Below are 15,873 nucleotides of genomic sequence, written 5' to 3'. Positions count from 1 at the left end.
GTATATCGGGTGTCCGTTATTTAAAAATTTTAAACGACATATCAACATTTTTTTTTAGGTATATCAATATATTTATCATATCATATGATTACATATAAGGATTTTTTTTTATTTATTTATTTTTTTAAGCCAAAAACGTCGTCCACAATACATCCAAGAATTTTAGGCCATTGATCATTATTGGTTTACAATTTGGCATAACAATGAAGTTTTATCCAAGGAAAAAAGAAAAAGAAAACAATTAATTAATTGTCCAAACCAAGTGACTGCGGAAACTGGACATCCTCAATATGAATACCCATTTCCAAAAGCTTCCAGCTTCAACTTGCTGCGTTAGCTTTCCTTGTCCATTTTTCATTAAATTCTTTTTTCCATTCATCTCACTTTCCAATCTTGACCAATCACTATGATCCAAACCCATGCTCCAAAATCCAGAATTAGCATTGATTTTCACTTTTTTGATCAGTTTCAGAGACCCAGTTGACCGCAATTTCTCTTGCTGGATCGACGATCGCACATGGATGCTTCAACAAAAAAGTAGTCTTTTTATGTGAAATTCTGTCAATTCTCTATCTGGGTTTTGCTAGTTTTTATCAGGTTTAATCGATTTAAAGCCTATGATCAGCTTCATGATTGTGTTTCTTTTCCTTTGGTATTAGATATGGAGGATCAGGAGCTTCATTTGGAAAATTGAAGAATTAATTGTGAGTTGGTTTTTCGATCTTTACGCGATTTTGCATTTTTTTACTGCCAAAGTTGAGATCTCTTCAATCTGAAATCTTGTCGGGATTTTTAATCTAGTACAGAAACGTTCCAAATAATGCGAGTATATTGTTTAATTGTTAAAGAAAAGTAATTAGTTTCGTAGTGTATCTTTAATTATCACGTATTAGAAGTATATCTATACGCAGAGCTCTTACTGCAAAGCAGTCAAACAAGCGTCAGTTCCAACTTTCTTCTTCTTCTTCTTCTTTTTAATAATATACAAATTTCCGGATATATTTAATTCCTATGCTTGTTTCCTGATAATTGTGGATATAAGATAAAACATTGTTGTATGCTTTCTGCCTACTGAATACGTATGGCAGTGTCTGATATCTATAGAGAGAGAGAATAGTTTACAATATAACTCTTGTAAGAGTTTGACTTATACAATAACTCTACTTAGCTCTATGGATATACAATACAGCTATGCTAATCTATTAGATAATTCTAGTTATCTAGATCACGTAATCTCTATGTGTTTGAGTTGCCTTTGGTCTTTACTTGCTGATGTAGTCTCATGATTTGTATTATCTCCAATAGTGTGGATAGGGACGGAAACTAAAATTTTGAGTGTTTAAGTTTGTGATTGTGGAGAAAAAAACTTAAGACGAAAATGTTCTGAATAAAAGTGATGATTACTTTTGTGGGGGTGACTTGTTCGCTCTTCAGGAATTTGAAGAAGATATGATATTCGAAATATGGGTTTCTATTCTTGATTTTTCTTATAAACCAAAAGGATAGTTAATGAGGTATAATTTCTGATTACTGCTTCACTATAATTTCCATACGTAGGTTCTATAGTTGAAGGCTTAGTTACTCAAAGCAAATTAAGTATCCATTCTTGCTGATGATGTTATGTGCCATTTGTTGTATTGTATTTGATACGAAATATGGCATGAAGCCAATTGGCATAAAATTTCAGGTCGACCTTGCAGTATATGGAGTAAGGGGAGCAAACTGATAAATGTTTATTATTTCTTACAGTTTATGCTGATCAGAGTACTCTACTGGCCGACTTGTCAAGAATCCAAAGTCTATATCTGAACTGCTCTTAATGGCCGAACATCGGAATGGCAATGTCAAAAATGCAACTGCCAAGGCATCAGGGGCCACCAATCCATATGCCATCAATCTGGAAAACTTCACTAAGCGGTTAAAAATGTTATATTCACATTGGAATGAATATAATGGTGATTTATGGGGGGCTTCAGATGCCCTGGCTATAGCAACGCCTCCAACTTCTGAGGATTTACGATACCTGAAATCCTCGGCTCTAAACATCTGGTTGCTCGGTTATGAATTCCCGGAAACAATTATGGTCTTCATGAAGAAGCAGATCCATTTCTTGTGTAGCCAGAAAAAGGCCTCTCTCCTTGAAGTTGTGAAAAATTCAGCCAAAGATGCTTTGGGTGTTGAAGTCATCATGCATGTGAAGCCCAAAAATGATGATGGAGCTGGACTAATGGATAGTATAATTCATGCTGTCAATGCTCAGTCGAACTCCAGTAGTCATGATGCTCCTATTGTTGGACACATAGCAAGAGAGGCTCCTGAAGGAAAGCTTTTGGAGACATGGGCTGAAAAGTTGAAGAATGCTAATTTCGAGCTAAGCGATGTTACAAACGGGTTCTCAAATTTGTTTGCTGTCAAAGACAACATTGAGCTTACAAATGTAAAGAAAGCTGCATTCTTGACTTCATCAGTGATGAGAAGTTTTGTGGTCCCAAAGCTTGAAAAGATTATTGATGAGGAAAAGAAGGTCTCGCATTCTTCATTAATGGATGACACAGAGAAGGCCATATTGGAACCTGCAAGAATCAAGGTCAAGCTGAAGGCAGAGAATGTTGATATTTGTTACCCTCCGATTTTTCAGAGTGGAGGAGATTTTGATCTGAAACCGAGTGCTTCAAGCAATGAAGAAAACCTTTACTATGATTCTACTAGTGTTATTTTATGTGCAATTGGATCTCGATACAACAGTTACTGCTCAAATGTTGCTAGGACTTTTCTGATTGATGCCAGCGCCACGCAGAGCAAGGCTTATGAGGTTCTTCTTAAGGCACATGAAGCAGCGATCAGTACTTTGAAATCTGGGAACAAGGTTAGTGCTCCGTATCAAGCTGCACTCTTAGTAGTTGAGAAGGATGCTCCCGAATTGGCTGCAAACTTGACCAAAACTGCAGGAACTGGAATTGGCCTTGAGTTTCGTGAGTCGGGGCTCAGTCTTAATGCCAAGAATGATCGGGTTTTAAGACCAGGCATGGTTTTCAACGTGTCACTTGGATTTCATAACTTGCAGGCAGAGACCAAGAATCCAAAGACCCAGAAATTCTCGGTGTTGCTAGCTGATACAGTTATCGTTGGTGAAGAGGCCCCAGAGGTGGTGACTGTATCAAGTTCTAAAGCTGTGAAGGACGTAGCTTACTCATTCAATGAGGATGATGAAGAAGATGATGAAAAGCCAAAAATCAAGTCCGAGGCTAAAGGTGGCGGGACTGCGTTATCTAAGGCGACACTCAGGTCAGACAACCAGGAGATGTCAAAGGAGGAGCTACGAAGGCAACACCAGGCAGAACTTGCCCGCCAGAAAAATGAAGAAACTGCGAGGAGGCTTGCTGGTGGGGGTTCTGGGGCAACAGATAATCGTGGTGCTGGGAAGACAGTAGGTGATTTGATTGCATATAAGAATGTCAATGATCTGCCCCCTCCAAGAGATTTGATGATTCAAATTGATCAGAAGAATGAAGCCATCCTATTGCCAATTTATGGAACCATGGTTCCTTTCCATGTAGCCACCGTGAAGAATGTGTCCAGCCAGCAGGACAGTAACCGAAACTGCTACATCCGTATAATCTTCAATGTACCTGGCACCGCTTTTAGTCCTCATGATGCAAGCTCCCTTAAATTTCAAGGGTCAATTTATCTGAAGGAAGTTTCATTTCGCTCCAAAGACGTAAGGCATATCAGTGAAGCAGTCCAGCTGATCAAAACCCTTCGCCGGCAGGTTGCCTCCAGGGAGTCTGAAAGAGCTGAGAGGGCCACTTTAGTTACTCAGGAAAAGCTACAACTTGCAGGAGCCAAATTCAAACCCATAAGATTGTCTGACCTATGGATTCGTCCTGCATTTGGCGGTCGTGGAAGAAAGCTGCCTGGTTCACTAGAAGCCCACACAAACGGTTTCCGGTATTCTACTTCAAGGCCTGATGAACGTGTGGACGTTATGTACAGAAACATTAAACATGCATTTTTCCAGCCTGCAGAGAAGGAAATGATCACTGTGCTACACTTTCATCTGCACAATCATATTATGGTAGGAAACAAGAAGACCAAGGATGTGCAATTTTATATTGAGGTGATGGATGTGGTCCAGACGCTCGGTGGTGGAAAGAGATCTGCCTACGATCCAGATGAGATTGAGGAAGAGCACCGCGAGAGGGACCGGAAAAACAAAATCAATATGGACTTTCAGAACTTTGTGAACCGAGTACATGATCTGTGGGGTCAACCCCAATTCAAAGTGCTTGACCTTGAGTTTGATCAGCCCTTGAGAGAGCTTGGCTTTCATGGAGTACCCCACAAAGCATCGGCCTTCATTGTCCCCACTTCAAGCTGCCTGGTTGAGTTGGTGGAGACACCGTTTGTGGTAATTACTCTGAATGAGATTGAGATTGTTAACCTGGAGAGAGTTGGTCTTGGACAGAAGAATTTTGATATGACTATTGTATTCAAGGACTTTAAGAAGGATGTCTTTCGAATTGATTCTATACCTTCAACATCACTAGATGGCATCAAGGAGTGGTTGGACACAACCGACCTGAAGTATTATGAAAGCAGATTGAATCTCAACTGGCGGCCTATATTGAAAACTATCACTGATGATCCAGAAAAGTTCATAGAGGATGGTGGATGGGAATTTTTAAATATGGAGGTAAGTGATTCAGACTCTGAGAACTCGGAGTCAGACCAAGGATATGAGCCTTCAGATGTACAGTCCGACACAGGATCGGATGAGGAGGATGATGTCAGTGCGTCACTGGTTGAGTCTGAGGATGATGAGGAAGAAGACTCTGAAGAAGACTCAGAGGAGGATAAAGGAAAGACATGGGAAGAGTTGGAGAGAGAAGCAAGCAATGCAGACAGGGAGAAAGGGGATGACTCGGACAGTGAGGAAGAGAGGTCAAGAAGGAAAATGAAGGCTTTTGGAAAGGCTCGGGCACCACCACCCACCAAGAGGACTTCTGGTGGCAGCCTTCCCAAGAGGGCTAAATTAAGGTGAATGCAAGGTCTCTGATGATAACCTTCTTGAAAGAAATCCTGGTGGGAAACTGGAGAGTTTCTCTTAACCTTTGTTAAGCTATAGACAGCATCAGCACTAGTAGTAGATGTTGTGCAACTTCGTGTAGGAGACGGTCTTTAATGTTTTAAAAAGGTTCCAGTTTTTTCTTCTTCTTCTTTTCATTGTGTGTTGAGCAAACTTGTTTAAGTTAATAACTTCCTGCTTGTAAAATAGAGGTCATTAAAATATTATTAAAATGTTATACTTCACTGGCTGTATGTTAATTGAATACACTTCCAATCTTGGTGTGAGATGTCTATATTTCAGAATATTGTATTTGTCCTTGTATATTTCAATGAATTGTGAGGGCCAGAAATGAAGTTCCTAAGCATCTCTTCTTCTTCATTTTTTTTTTTTTGTGTGTGTGGGTGTGTTTTTAAGGAGGAAATGTGACCTCTTTATTAGTTTTTATTAGTTTAAATACATGTTCTTGCTCTGTTTTCCCATAATTGTGGATTAACTTGGCAAATCGGTTAAAAGAGAAAAAGGTTACAAAAACACACGAAAGAAAGAACATGGCATTTTCTTATATCTTCATGACTGTTTTGCTTTTTCTTTTTCGGCTGGAAATCTTCTAAGCCATTTGCATACTTTTGAATGTCATCTCGTTGAGAACTAGCAATCAGAGTTTTCATTCTTTCGGCTGATTGATTTCCTTTCAGGCGCGTGTTTGGAAACAAAATTTTGTGAGCGGTAATGAAGTCATCTTTGCTTTTCTACTTTGCATGAAATAGTATTGCTTCTGGAAATGAGTTCACAAGAAACTTTAAGTAGGGCAGATAATTTTTTATACAATACGAACGCAATACGAAATTACCTTAATTGACCACCAGTTGGGAGATACTGTAATATGTTATGTTAAAAGTTGCCTTTCAGTTTTCTAAGTCTGTTACACGAAAAAAAACATAGAGAAAAGGGGCATTACCATCACTTCCATGAATTTAATCTGCACTATTATTCATTAAAAGGAGGGAAAAAATCTCACAAACATCAGCATTAACGATCAATACACATTCAAAATTATGAAAACTCAATGCATATGTTCATGCAGGACAAGAAAGAGAATTTGCTTTGGCTATATCATTTATTATAATAGGTTCATGCATGCTTCTTTGCTGTAATAGCTTTCAATATGCATATAATTATAGGAAGAGACTACATGAATGAATAGGTTAATTCAGAGTTCTAAAAATGATACAAAGGCATTTATCCTACAAAGAAAGCATTGTTGTAGGAAAGACCATCATTATCATAACCATATATAGAGCTTGCTTCATGGAGGACCTTTTCAGGACATAAAAGTAACAAACCAGCATGTAGACAACATGGGGCCAAAAAATGTGTCCTTCGAAAATTTTTGGGATCACATTTTCGGCAATAAATGCAGTAGTAGTACATTCTGCACACCAGAGAGAGGTGGTGGACAAGTTCAGAAATCTAAAGAGAGGCGCAATCGAACAAGAGAACAAACACAACCAAAGGAGAGAATTTTACTCCTAACAAAGAGATGAAACCAATTTACAAGAAAATATCTTGTTATCTAGATAAGCTACTTAGTGCCAATAACAAAGAAATTCTCAAAATGAACTAGTAAGCAATAAAAATTCCAAGCTAGTCTCAGAAAACTGCATTTTTGCAGCAATGGCAGCTGCTGGAGGTTAAACCACAAAAAGATAATGACTAAGAAACAAGATTCCCTATCACATCTTATCTCAACTTGGCCCTCTTGGGGATATTGCTACTAGGGCCAGCTCGAGACTTTCCAAACGCCTTTGTCTTCCTTCTCTTCCTGTCCTCCTCGCTGTCCGAATCAACCCCTTTCTCTTTGTCTGCATTGCTTGCCTCCCTCTCCAATTCTTCCCACGTCTTCCCTTTCTCTTCCTCCGAGTCTTCTTCTGAATCCTCCTCCTCCTCTTCATCGGACTCCACCAGCGACTCACTGTCAGAAACGTCATCCTCAGACTCTGATTCAGGCTCTACATCTGATGGCTCATAACCCTTGTCTGATTCCTCAGATAGCTCAGATTCTGAATCAGTAGCTTCCAAATTCAAAAATTCCCAACCCCCTTCGTCTATGAAACTCTGAGGGTCATCAGTGATTGTCTTCAGTATCTGACGCCACTGTAGATTCAGCCTGCTCTCATAATACTTGATGTCTGTTGTGTCAAGCCACTCCTTAATTCCATCAAGCGATGTGGAAGGAATGGAATCAATCCGAAGAACATCCCGCTTAAAATCCTTGAATACAACGGTCAAGTCAAAGTTCTTCTGTCCAAGGCCAACTCTCTCCAGATTCACAATCTCAATCTCGCTTAGACTGACCACAAGAAAAGGAGTCTCTATAAGTTCAACAAGGCAGGTAGAACTTGGGACAATAAATGCCGAGGATTTATAGGGCACACCATGGAAGCCAAGCTCTCTCAGAGGCTGATCAAACTCAAGATCGAGCCCATTAAATTGCGGCTGCCCCCAAAGATCATTCACCCGATTCACAAAGCTTTGAAAATTCATGTTAATTTTATTCTTCCTGTCCCTCTCCCGTTGCTCTTCTTCGATCTCGTCAGGGTCGTAAGCAGATCTCTTTCCACCTCCCAAGGTCTGGACCACATCCATCACCTCAACATAAAACTGTACATCCTTGGTTTTCTTGTTCCCCACCATTATGTGGTTGTGCAAATGGAAATGAAGGAGAGTGATCATCTCATTCTCGGCAGGCTGGAAAAATGCATGTTTGATGTTCGCATACATAACATCCACACGCTCCTCTTGCCTAGTGGTTGAAAAACGTAATCCATTCACATGAGCTTCAAGTGTACCAGGCATCTTCCTTCCACGGCCACCAAAAACAGGACGAATCCAAAGGTCATGTAACCGAATTGGCTTAAATCTGTTACCGGCTAGTTGAAGTTTCTCCTGAGTAACCAATGTTGCTCTCTCTGCTCTCTCAGATTCCCTGGACACAAAATGCCGTCTAAGTGTTTTGATCTGCTGTACCACTTCGCTACTGTGCCTTGGGTCCTTGGAGCGGAATGAAACCTCTTTCAGATATATTGACCCTGGGAATTTCAATGAATTTGCGTCGTGAGGAGTGAAAGGGGTCCCGGGGACATTAAAGATTATTCTGATATAACAATTTCGGTTGGTATCCTGCTGGCTACTAATTGTCCTTATGGTAGCCACATGAAAAGGGACCATACTTCCATAAATAGGCAAAAGAACAGCTTCATTCTTCTGGTCAACTTGAATCATCAAATCTCTTGGAGGAGGGAGATCATTCACATTCTTATAGGCGACCACATCTGCCGAAGTCTTAACAGCAGCACGATTGTCCCCAGTCCCAGCTCCACCACCAGCAAGCCGTCGGGCAGTTTCTTCATTTTTCTGACGTGCAAGTTCTGCCTGATGCTGCCTTCGGAGTTCCTCCTTTGAGATTTCATGATTATCTGACCTGAGTGTTGTCTTTGACATGAAGGCATCAGTGCCATTGGCCTCAGATTTACCTTTTGGCTTTTCTTCTTCTTCCTCGTCCTCATTGAAAGAGTAGGCCACATCCTTAACGGCTTTAGAGCTAGCTAAAGTCGCCACCTCTGTCTTTTCATCAGTGACAACAACTGTATCAGCAAGAAGCAGGGAAAAGTTCTGGTTCTTTGTGTTCTTGGTTTGGGCCTGCAAGTTCTGAAAACCAAGAGACACATTAAAGACCATGCCTGTTTTCACCACCCGGTCATTTTTGGCATTAAGATTTAGCCCCGACTCACGAAATTCAAGACCAATTCCAGTCCCAGCAGATTTTGTCAAATTTGCAACTAATTCAGGAGCATCTGCCTCAACCACAGAAAGGGCTGCTTGATATGCAGCACTAACCCTGTTCCCAGGCTTCAAGGCACTGATGGCAGCTTCATGGGCCTTAAGAAGAACCTCATAACCCTTGCTCTGAATGGGGGTGGCATCAATCAAGAAAGTTCTTGCAACATTCGAGCAGTAACTGTTATATCGGGATCCAATGGCACATATGATTACACTGGCAGAGTCATAGTACAACAACTCATCATTGCTGGCAGCACTAGGTCTGAGATCAAATTCCCCTCCGCTCTGAAAAATTGGAGGGTAGCAAATATCAACATTCTCTGCCTTCAGCTTCACACCAGCTTTAGTGGGTTCCAGTACGGCCTTCTCGGTCTCATCCATCAATGAGGAATGGGTGACTTTCTTTTCCTCATCAATTACATTCTCGAGCTTTGGTACTACAATTTTCTTCATCACATGAGCAGACAAGTAAGCAGCTTTCTTGACACACATGATCTCATCCTTGTCCTTTACAGCAAACAAATCAGACAATCCACTGGTTATATCACCAAGCTGGAAATCTGCATTCTTTAATTTCTCTGCCCACATCTCCAAAAGTTTTCCTTCAGGAGTCTCTCTTGCAATATACCCAACCACAGGGATCTCATGGCCATCCATTTTTGATTGAGCATGGATGGCACTGAATATAGCATCCATTAGTGTACTTCCATCATCACCCTTCGCCTTCACATGCATCACAACATCTACACCCACAGCCTCACTGGCAGATCTCTTAACAACTTCAAGTAGAGAGGCCTTCTTCTGGCTACACAAAAAATGGATTTGTTTCTTTGAGAAAACCATTATTGTCTCCGGGAACTCGTAACCCAGCAGCCAGATGTTCAATGCTGAGGACTTGAGGTACCGCAGATCATCTGAAGGAGGTGGTGTTGCAATAGCAAGGGCATCGGAGGAGCTCCACATATCAACTTTTTTCTCATTCCAATGAGCGTACAGAGACTTCAATCGCACAGTAAATTTATCTAGATCAATTGAATAACTATTTCCTGCTCCACTGGCCTTTCCATTAGAAGGCTGGCCATTACCATTCCGATGATCAGTCATTGGAAATGTATTGGATCTGCAACTATTCTGCACAAAAAATAGAGAGGCAGTTACACTTAAGAACCTATAGCTTTTAAATCTTAGAGGAGAGTAAAACATGTACCACCAAACTCCAAACTGAAAAACCCAGCTTCTCATTTTTCAGAACCATTGATATAAGAGTCAGCCACTTTAAATATTCAATTGCATAAAACTCGAATTAGAAGCAACATTAGCATGTAACGACATCCAAACACATCAAAACCCTTGAAAAAAAAGAAACTAGAAAACTAACATTTTCCCAACCTTCAGGCGGAAAACCCCAAGATTGCAAGTCAATTAGGGTTCAAACTCTAGCGATACGGGTATTGGAGCAATCTTTATAATAGAAAATAAAGCTAGAGTTATGATTTCGAAAAACATTGAAATAATAGTCAAACATTTGAATATACTCGAAAAGAAATGGAAATAAAATATTGATTTAGGGTTTCGCCCACCTCCAAAAGCTCTAAAAACCACTAGAATAGAAGAAATCGAAGCAGAAACTCATGCTAATTCGAACTTTACATAGAAGCTTCAACAATCTTCGAATCCAAGGTTTGAGATTCGAAGCCCGATTAGAGTCGAAGTTCGTGATTTGAGACTTCCAACAATCACAAATAAAGAAAACAACGAAGCTAGGGTTAGGGTTTCAAACAGAACGAAACCAACCACCCCGTACCGATTTCTTTTTATTCCACAAACCACCCAAACGAATGACTCAATTAGGGTTTCACAAACTTCAGAACTCTCCATAAACCACAAGAATCAAAGAAATCGAAGCAGAAAACTTACATTTATTATCCTCGATACTGAAGCCTCCAAACAACCTTCGGATAAAAACCTCGATATCCGAGCCCAATTAGGGCTAAAGCTCCAGTTCTACTATTCTAGGGCTAAGAAAAAATATCTATATATAATGGTATTAGAATTAGGGTTCGATAATTGAGAGAGAGCTCGAGAGAGAAAGAGAGAGAAGAGAAAGAGTGGAAGAGAGATATGAGAGTTTGATTTCGAGGGCTCTAGAAGTGAAAGGGCTATTTATAGGAAGGAACAAGACCGTTGTTTGAGTGCCCCTCTGGGAAAACTGGATTCGGGACTTTTTCGAAGTTACGGAAAAGACCAAGGGATTTACCACAATGACGTACGATACGTGTGCTTTGTCTCGTCATTGTGAGATTTTATGGGGCTATTATGGGGAGTCACTATTTGTCGTGGCAGGCGAGATAAGGTTTGATGGGGGGCAAGGGCATTGGGTTAAGACGGTGTCGTTTAGATTGGTATGTTTCGAGCAGTTTGTTTAATTCTTTTCGACGCTTAACGATGTCGTTTTTGTGGTGGTGGCGGGAAATAGGTTCCCTTTTTTGCCAAATGATGGCGGGAAATCAGGTCCAAGATGTTAAAACTTTGCTTTGTTAATTTATTTCCCCTAATTGTTGGGTTGCTATATTTTATTGTATAGTTATGTTTGGAATAAACGATTATGTTAAATTACAAAAAAGACACTAATTAATTAAATAGAATGATTTTATTATTTTGAATAATAAATAAATATATATAGCTCAAAATATTATTAACTCCTAAAAAAGTGTAAATTTTTTAAAGTGCAACATTATTTACTCCAAATTGTTTGCACATGAAAATTAGTAAATAATTGTAGCAGGGTGTAAATAAATTAAGAGTGATTTTTACTGCAATTTCTTATAAACTGGCATAATAGTTCATGTATCACTTATTATATTAGTAATTAAAATATGAATTATCACGTGACACGTACTACTACAATATGACTTGTGTCACGACATTCCATAAAATATGGACTATCATGTGAATTTGTAAAAAAAAAAAAAAATTGTGTAATACCTCGTATATTTTCCATAAATCACAAAATAGTGGGGTTGCTTATTGATTTCCTTGTTTTTCTCTTATTTATTGGTGGGGGGAGGATTGTAGTTTATGTTGAAAATGATTGAATTTATCATTATTACCAAACTGCTCCAAAAAATTATTCAATCATGTGGCCAATGGAAGTCATTTTAAAGAATAGGTGGATAGTACTATATATACAAGATAGATGTTTTCTCCTCAAGCACTTTGATTCCTTGTGTATAATCGATATTTTTTCCTAGCTTGAGAAATTGTTCAGTGACAATTATGGGTAAGGCTCAGTTTTTATCCATCAACTATAGAAACAAATGAATCGTAGCTTTGTTGCATAAATATCAACAAAGCTTGGTCGTGGATTAGGGTGCTTGACTTCTCCTCTGCATCCTAGTAAGTTCGTCCTCCATTTTTCCACTTTCCTGGCCACCACCCTTTGCCGCCTCGGATAATCTCTCACGTCTCTCTTCGGCTCTAAGACCATAAAACTCATTTACCCTATGGCAACACTACAGGGACCTTCATCCTTTCCTTCGAGGGAAATTTTTAGAGCGGGACTAAGAAGATTGTTTATGTTAACAATGAGGCTTTTCGTAGTTACTTAATAAAATGGATAACAAAGTAACATATATAATATTGGGAAAAGTTTACGTTTTCTCTTTAAGCTATTACCAAATTGTTAACGTCTAATCTAAACTCTGGATTGTATTAATGTCCCTCAAAACTACAAAAATTTATCACTATCTCATATCCAAATGACAAAAATACTTTTAATAAAAAGAATCAAAATTTAAAAATGGTGATGTACAACACTTCCGTAAGACTTTGTTAAATCTCTACTTGCCTTAAAAACTTGAGACAAAAAAAAAAAAAAAAAAGTCTTCACCGTGAGTGATTGAGGATAAAAGGGCCGAACATCTATGTTTTTTTAGAGCAGCTATAACTATAATAAGGATAGCTATATTAATGCATATAGCCCTCTTGAAACTATGCTTTAGATTGCAGCTCTTCTTTCTTCTTTTACTTATAGAAATTTCAGTCTCTTTTCGTATTCCCACGTTTTCCAGATAACCAAACGGTTTTTTTTTTTAAAAAAAAAAAAAATTTTTATGCAACCAAACAGAGCCACTCCGTTGGGGCCTTTGGCCACCCCCCATGGATGTTGGAGGGGGCTAGTGGTGGCAGCCCCACCGCCGGCCACCCCTTCAATATATATATATATATAATTTTAAAATTAAATTAATATTTTGAAGTGAAGTGGAAAAAAAGCTAATGTGGGAAAATGGTGAGTTTTGAGATTAAATAACGGACGTTAGACATTTTGAAGAAAATGTAACGGAATGACTTATGATATCTTTTCGATTGACTCAAGGAGTAAAAATTCAAAAAATAAGTTAAGAGCATTTTTTGTTTTCACGCATTAACTTAGGGATGTATTATACATTTATCTTAAAAAATAATGAGGATCCACTTCAAGGCTGAAGCTGGCGCAGAATTAGGATTTTAAATTTGGGGTGGGCAAAACTGCAAAACTCAAATGACCATATATATAAGAGAAAGAGAAATGCATGGCACAAGGCCTTATAACCAACTTGATCAAACCCTAAACCCTATAATTACGTTTTGGTTTGATCTGATCAGATCTGATCTGCATGGCCAGCGCCAGAAAGAGGTTGGCGTTGAATAAGCCAGACGAAGCAGAGAACCCGTTTCTTCGTGATATACCCAAAAATAAAATATACTCATTTCATGATCGTCAAGAAATAATAGTGGTTGTGTTTTATCTCATATTTTCTGCTGATTCTTCGCTTTTGCAGATTGATTCTTCGCTTTTACAACTCCTTGTAGATTGGAGATCAGTTTCATCACTCCTACATTCAGAGAATCACAAATCATTTTCCCATATAGAAAATACCTTCATCACTTCATGGAACTCATTATCCTAGCATAAGTACCCTTGTTTCTACAAATCTATTCTCAATTTTTTAAGAAAAAAGTTGAGTAGTTCAAGGGAGAGATTTCGATTGGCAATAAAAAGAAGAGGGGAAAAGAAAGAGAGAACAGCAAGACACAAATCTCAACTATATCTAGATAAAGCATAATCTGAGAAAGATCCAAAATTTAATACAGCAGCCTCCCCAAAACATTCAATTCCGGAATTTTCTTCAAGAACATTTGACAGTACAGCTATTACATAACACTTAACATCCCTGTATGGTGTGGTGGAATTAAGTGCCAATTTCACCACATAAAGTGCTGTCCTCCCAAGAAAGATTGAGAGTTATTCTTCAGAATTAAGCAAGACCAAACTGCTTCTCTGGAGGATATCCAAGCAGAAATATGGACTCTTGATACCCCGGAAACCCCCCTCCCCCTAAAAAGAGATCAGAGAAACAAAAATAAGAAGAAGGTCTTAACAACTGCAATGAAGACTTTCACGATGTACTTGCAATCTCTTCACAATCTTCATCACCTTCAGAGGCTTTTGGCTGGTCAGCACTAGCTTGCTTCTCTGGAGTCAATACACGGCCAGTCATCGGATCAACAGGACGTGTGTCACGTGGTCCACCTTTACGTCCCATTGCCATCATGGGTGGTGGCGGCAGTAACCCTGCTCTGAAAAGAATGCGCTGCACAGGTTCCGAGGCTTGTGCACCAACAGATAGCCAATATCTGCAGATAGTGAGGATGAAATTAGTAAGTCTCATTCAACTGAAAACAAGGGCAATGAATTAGAAACTTCATACAAATAGAAAGGTTTTATCTATTCTCTCAGTGGTAGAAAGCCAAACATCCTGTTCTAGGCACTTGAATTACTACATAACCACATCCACACCCATAAGCTTGCTGCATTCTAGTTCTGGAATGGATATAAAACTCAAAATATTAACCTTACCACTGTTCCATCCCCTTCAAAATCTGTCCTCTATACTCAAAACGAGGAACATGCAAGCAAACAAATAATCCACTTCTAAAGCAATAGATCAATAACATCTATACATTTATATATACAGTATATGCAATTATCCGGTTCTAATCTGGAACTACCTCCAATTGGAGGGGGGAGCTATAAACAATTATTTTAAATAACAAATAGAAGATTCTAAATCTGACTAACAATTAAGTCCCAATGTTAATTTTCGCAGAGAATTCAAAACATATCAGTTGAAAGTAAAAAGGCACTATAAATAGAAGAAAAGTACTTACTTCACTCTTTCAAAATTAAGACCCATTCTTTTTCCACCATCTTGGCCTACACAAATTCATACATATTGCAAACATTGAGTAAATCACAAATCATCAATCCTCCCTTTGGTTGCTAAGGATAAGGAGGGAAAAGAAATGAAAGCTCAAGATATCAATGGTTTATCATTCAAAACTCTAATTTCTTTTCCAGCTTGCAACCCCACCCCCAAAAAATAGAATCCAATTTCTCCTCCTTATCTTTTCCTAGTTCCCAAACACTGAAAACTCAAGCTCACTGAGCCCAAAATCCATACTACGCTCACATTTCAATTCCTTATCTTTTCTCATATTTTCTCAGCAACCAAACGCATCAAAAACCAGGTGAGATTCCAAACAGGAAGAAAACAAATACAATAAAACGCTAGCACTTTCGAAAGCAAAATGAAACAATTTAGGAACTGGAACAAATGTGAGCGAGGAAACCTGGCAAGGGATTGTAGTATCCCAAAACTTCGAGGTGCTTGCCGTCTCGAGGAGATCTACTATCGGCGGCCATGACACGGTAAAACGGCTTGTTTCGACATCCGAACCTCGACAATCGAATCCTCACTACCATTTTCTCTGGCCTCTGTTTCCTTCGATCGACCTAAACAATCACAAACAAGTGTAATTCCGAAATGGAAAAGAGCATAAAGTAACGATCAAGAACGGACCGAGTGGAGCGATTCGAATCAGTGGTTGGTCAGTTTCTAGGGTTTAAGATGACGAGTTGCTCG

At 39.0% G+C, this 15,873-nt stretch overlaps 3 protein-coding genes across 4 annotated transcripts; 1 reads left to right on the top strand and 2 right to left on the bottom strand.

Annotated features, from left to right (window-relative positions):
• The first annotated feature begins 243 nt into the window (after positions 1-243).
• Positions 244-5,441, top strand: LOC132170530 (FACT complex subunit SPT16-like). The gene is made up of 3 exons (XM_059581539.1): positions 244-537; positions 660-704; positions 1,750-5,441. The coding sequence occupies exon 3, from the start codon at positions 1,820-1,822 to the stop codon at positions 5,039-5,041; it is 3,222 nt and encodes a 1,073-aa protein (XP_059437522.1). The 5' UTR covers positions 244-537; positions 660-704; positions 1,750-1,819; the 3' UTR covers positions 5,042-5,441.
• A 1,128-nt stretch (positions 5,442-6,569) lies between these two features.
• On the bottom strand, positions 6,570-11,028 carry LOC132170363 (FACT complex subunit SPT16). Of its 2 annotated transcripts, none has more exons than XM_059581316.1 (2): positions 10,826-11,028; positions 6,570-10,039 (listed from the first exon to the last, which is right to left on the bottom strand). In XM_059581316.1, the coding sequence occupies exon 2, from the start codon at positions 10,010-10,012 to the stop codon at positions 6,809-6,811; it is 3,204 nt and encodes a 1,067-aa protein (XP_059437299.1). In that variant the 5' UTR covers positions 10,013-10,039; positions 10,826-11,028; the 3' UTR covers positions 6,570-6,808. The 2 variants fall into 2 exon arrangements, with proteins under 2 accessions (XP_059437299.1, XP_059437300.1); XM_059581317.1 differs by having other exon boundaries at positions 6,570-10,034.
• Positions 11,029-13,977: 2,949 nt separating this feature from the next.
• Positions 13,978-15,867, bottom strand: LOC132171136 (small ribosomal subunit protein bS16m/bS16c-like). The gene is made up of 4 exons (XM_059582372.1): positions 15,581-15,867; positions 15,119-15,164; positions 14,385-14,584; positions 13,978-14,285 (listed from the first exon to the last, which is right to left on the bottom strand). The coding sequence occupies exons 1-4, from the start codon at positions 15,711-15,713 to the stop codon at positions 14,206-14,208; spliced, it is 459 nt and encodes a 152-aa protein (XP_059438355.1). The 5' UTR covers positions 15,714-15,867; the 3' UTR covers positions 13,978-14,205.
• Positions 15,868-15,873: the final 6 nt, after the last annotated feature.

The sequence above is a fragment of the Corylus avellana genome, chromosome ca2 (assembly GCF_901000735.1).
Source record: "Corylus avellana chromosome ca2, CavTom2PMs-1.0".
NCBI lineage: Eukaryota > Viridiplantae > Streptophyta > Magnoliopsida > Fagales > Betulaceae > Corylus > Corylus avellana.
The sequence above is the reverse complement of the archived record's forward strand: the minus strand, read 5'-3'. Positions and strand labels throughout refer to the sequence as shown.

Excerpts from the sequence above, each read along its gene's own strand:
- LOC132170530 (XM_059581539.1), top strand. The coding sequence starts at position 1,820 with ATGGCCGAACATCGGAATGGCAATGTCAAAAATGCAACTGCCAAGGCA.
- LOC132170363 (XM_059581316.1), bottom strand. The coding sequence starts at position 10,012 with ATGACTGATCATCGGAATGGTAATGGCCAGCCTTCTAATGGAAAGGCC.
- LOC132171136 (XM_059582372.1), bottom strand. The coding sequence starts at position 15,713 with ATGGTAGTGAGGATTCGATTGTCGAGGTTCGGATGTCGAAACAAGCCG. Across the intron at positions 15,165-15,580 it reads ATACTACAATCCCTTGCCAG|GCCAAGATGGTGGAAAAAGA; the intron begins GTTTCCTCGCTC and ends GAATTTGTGTAG. Across the intron at positions 14,585-15,118 it reads CTTAATTTTGAAAGAGTGAA|ATATTGGCTATCTGTTGGTG; the intron begins GTAAGTACTTTT and ends CACTATCTGCAG.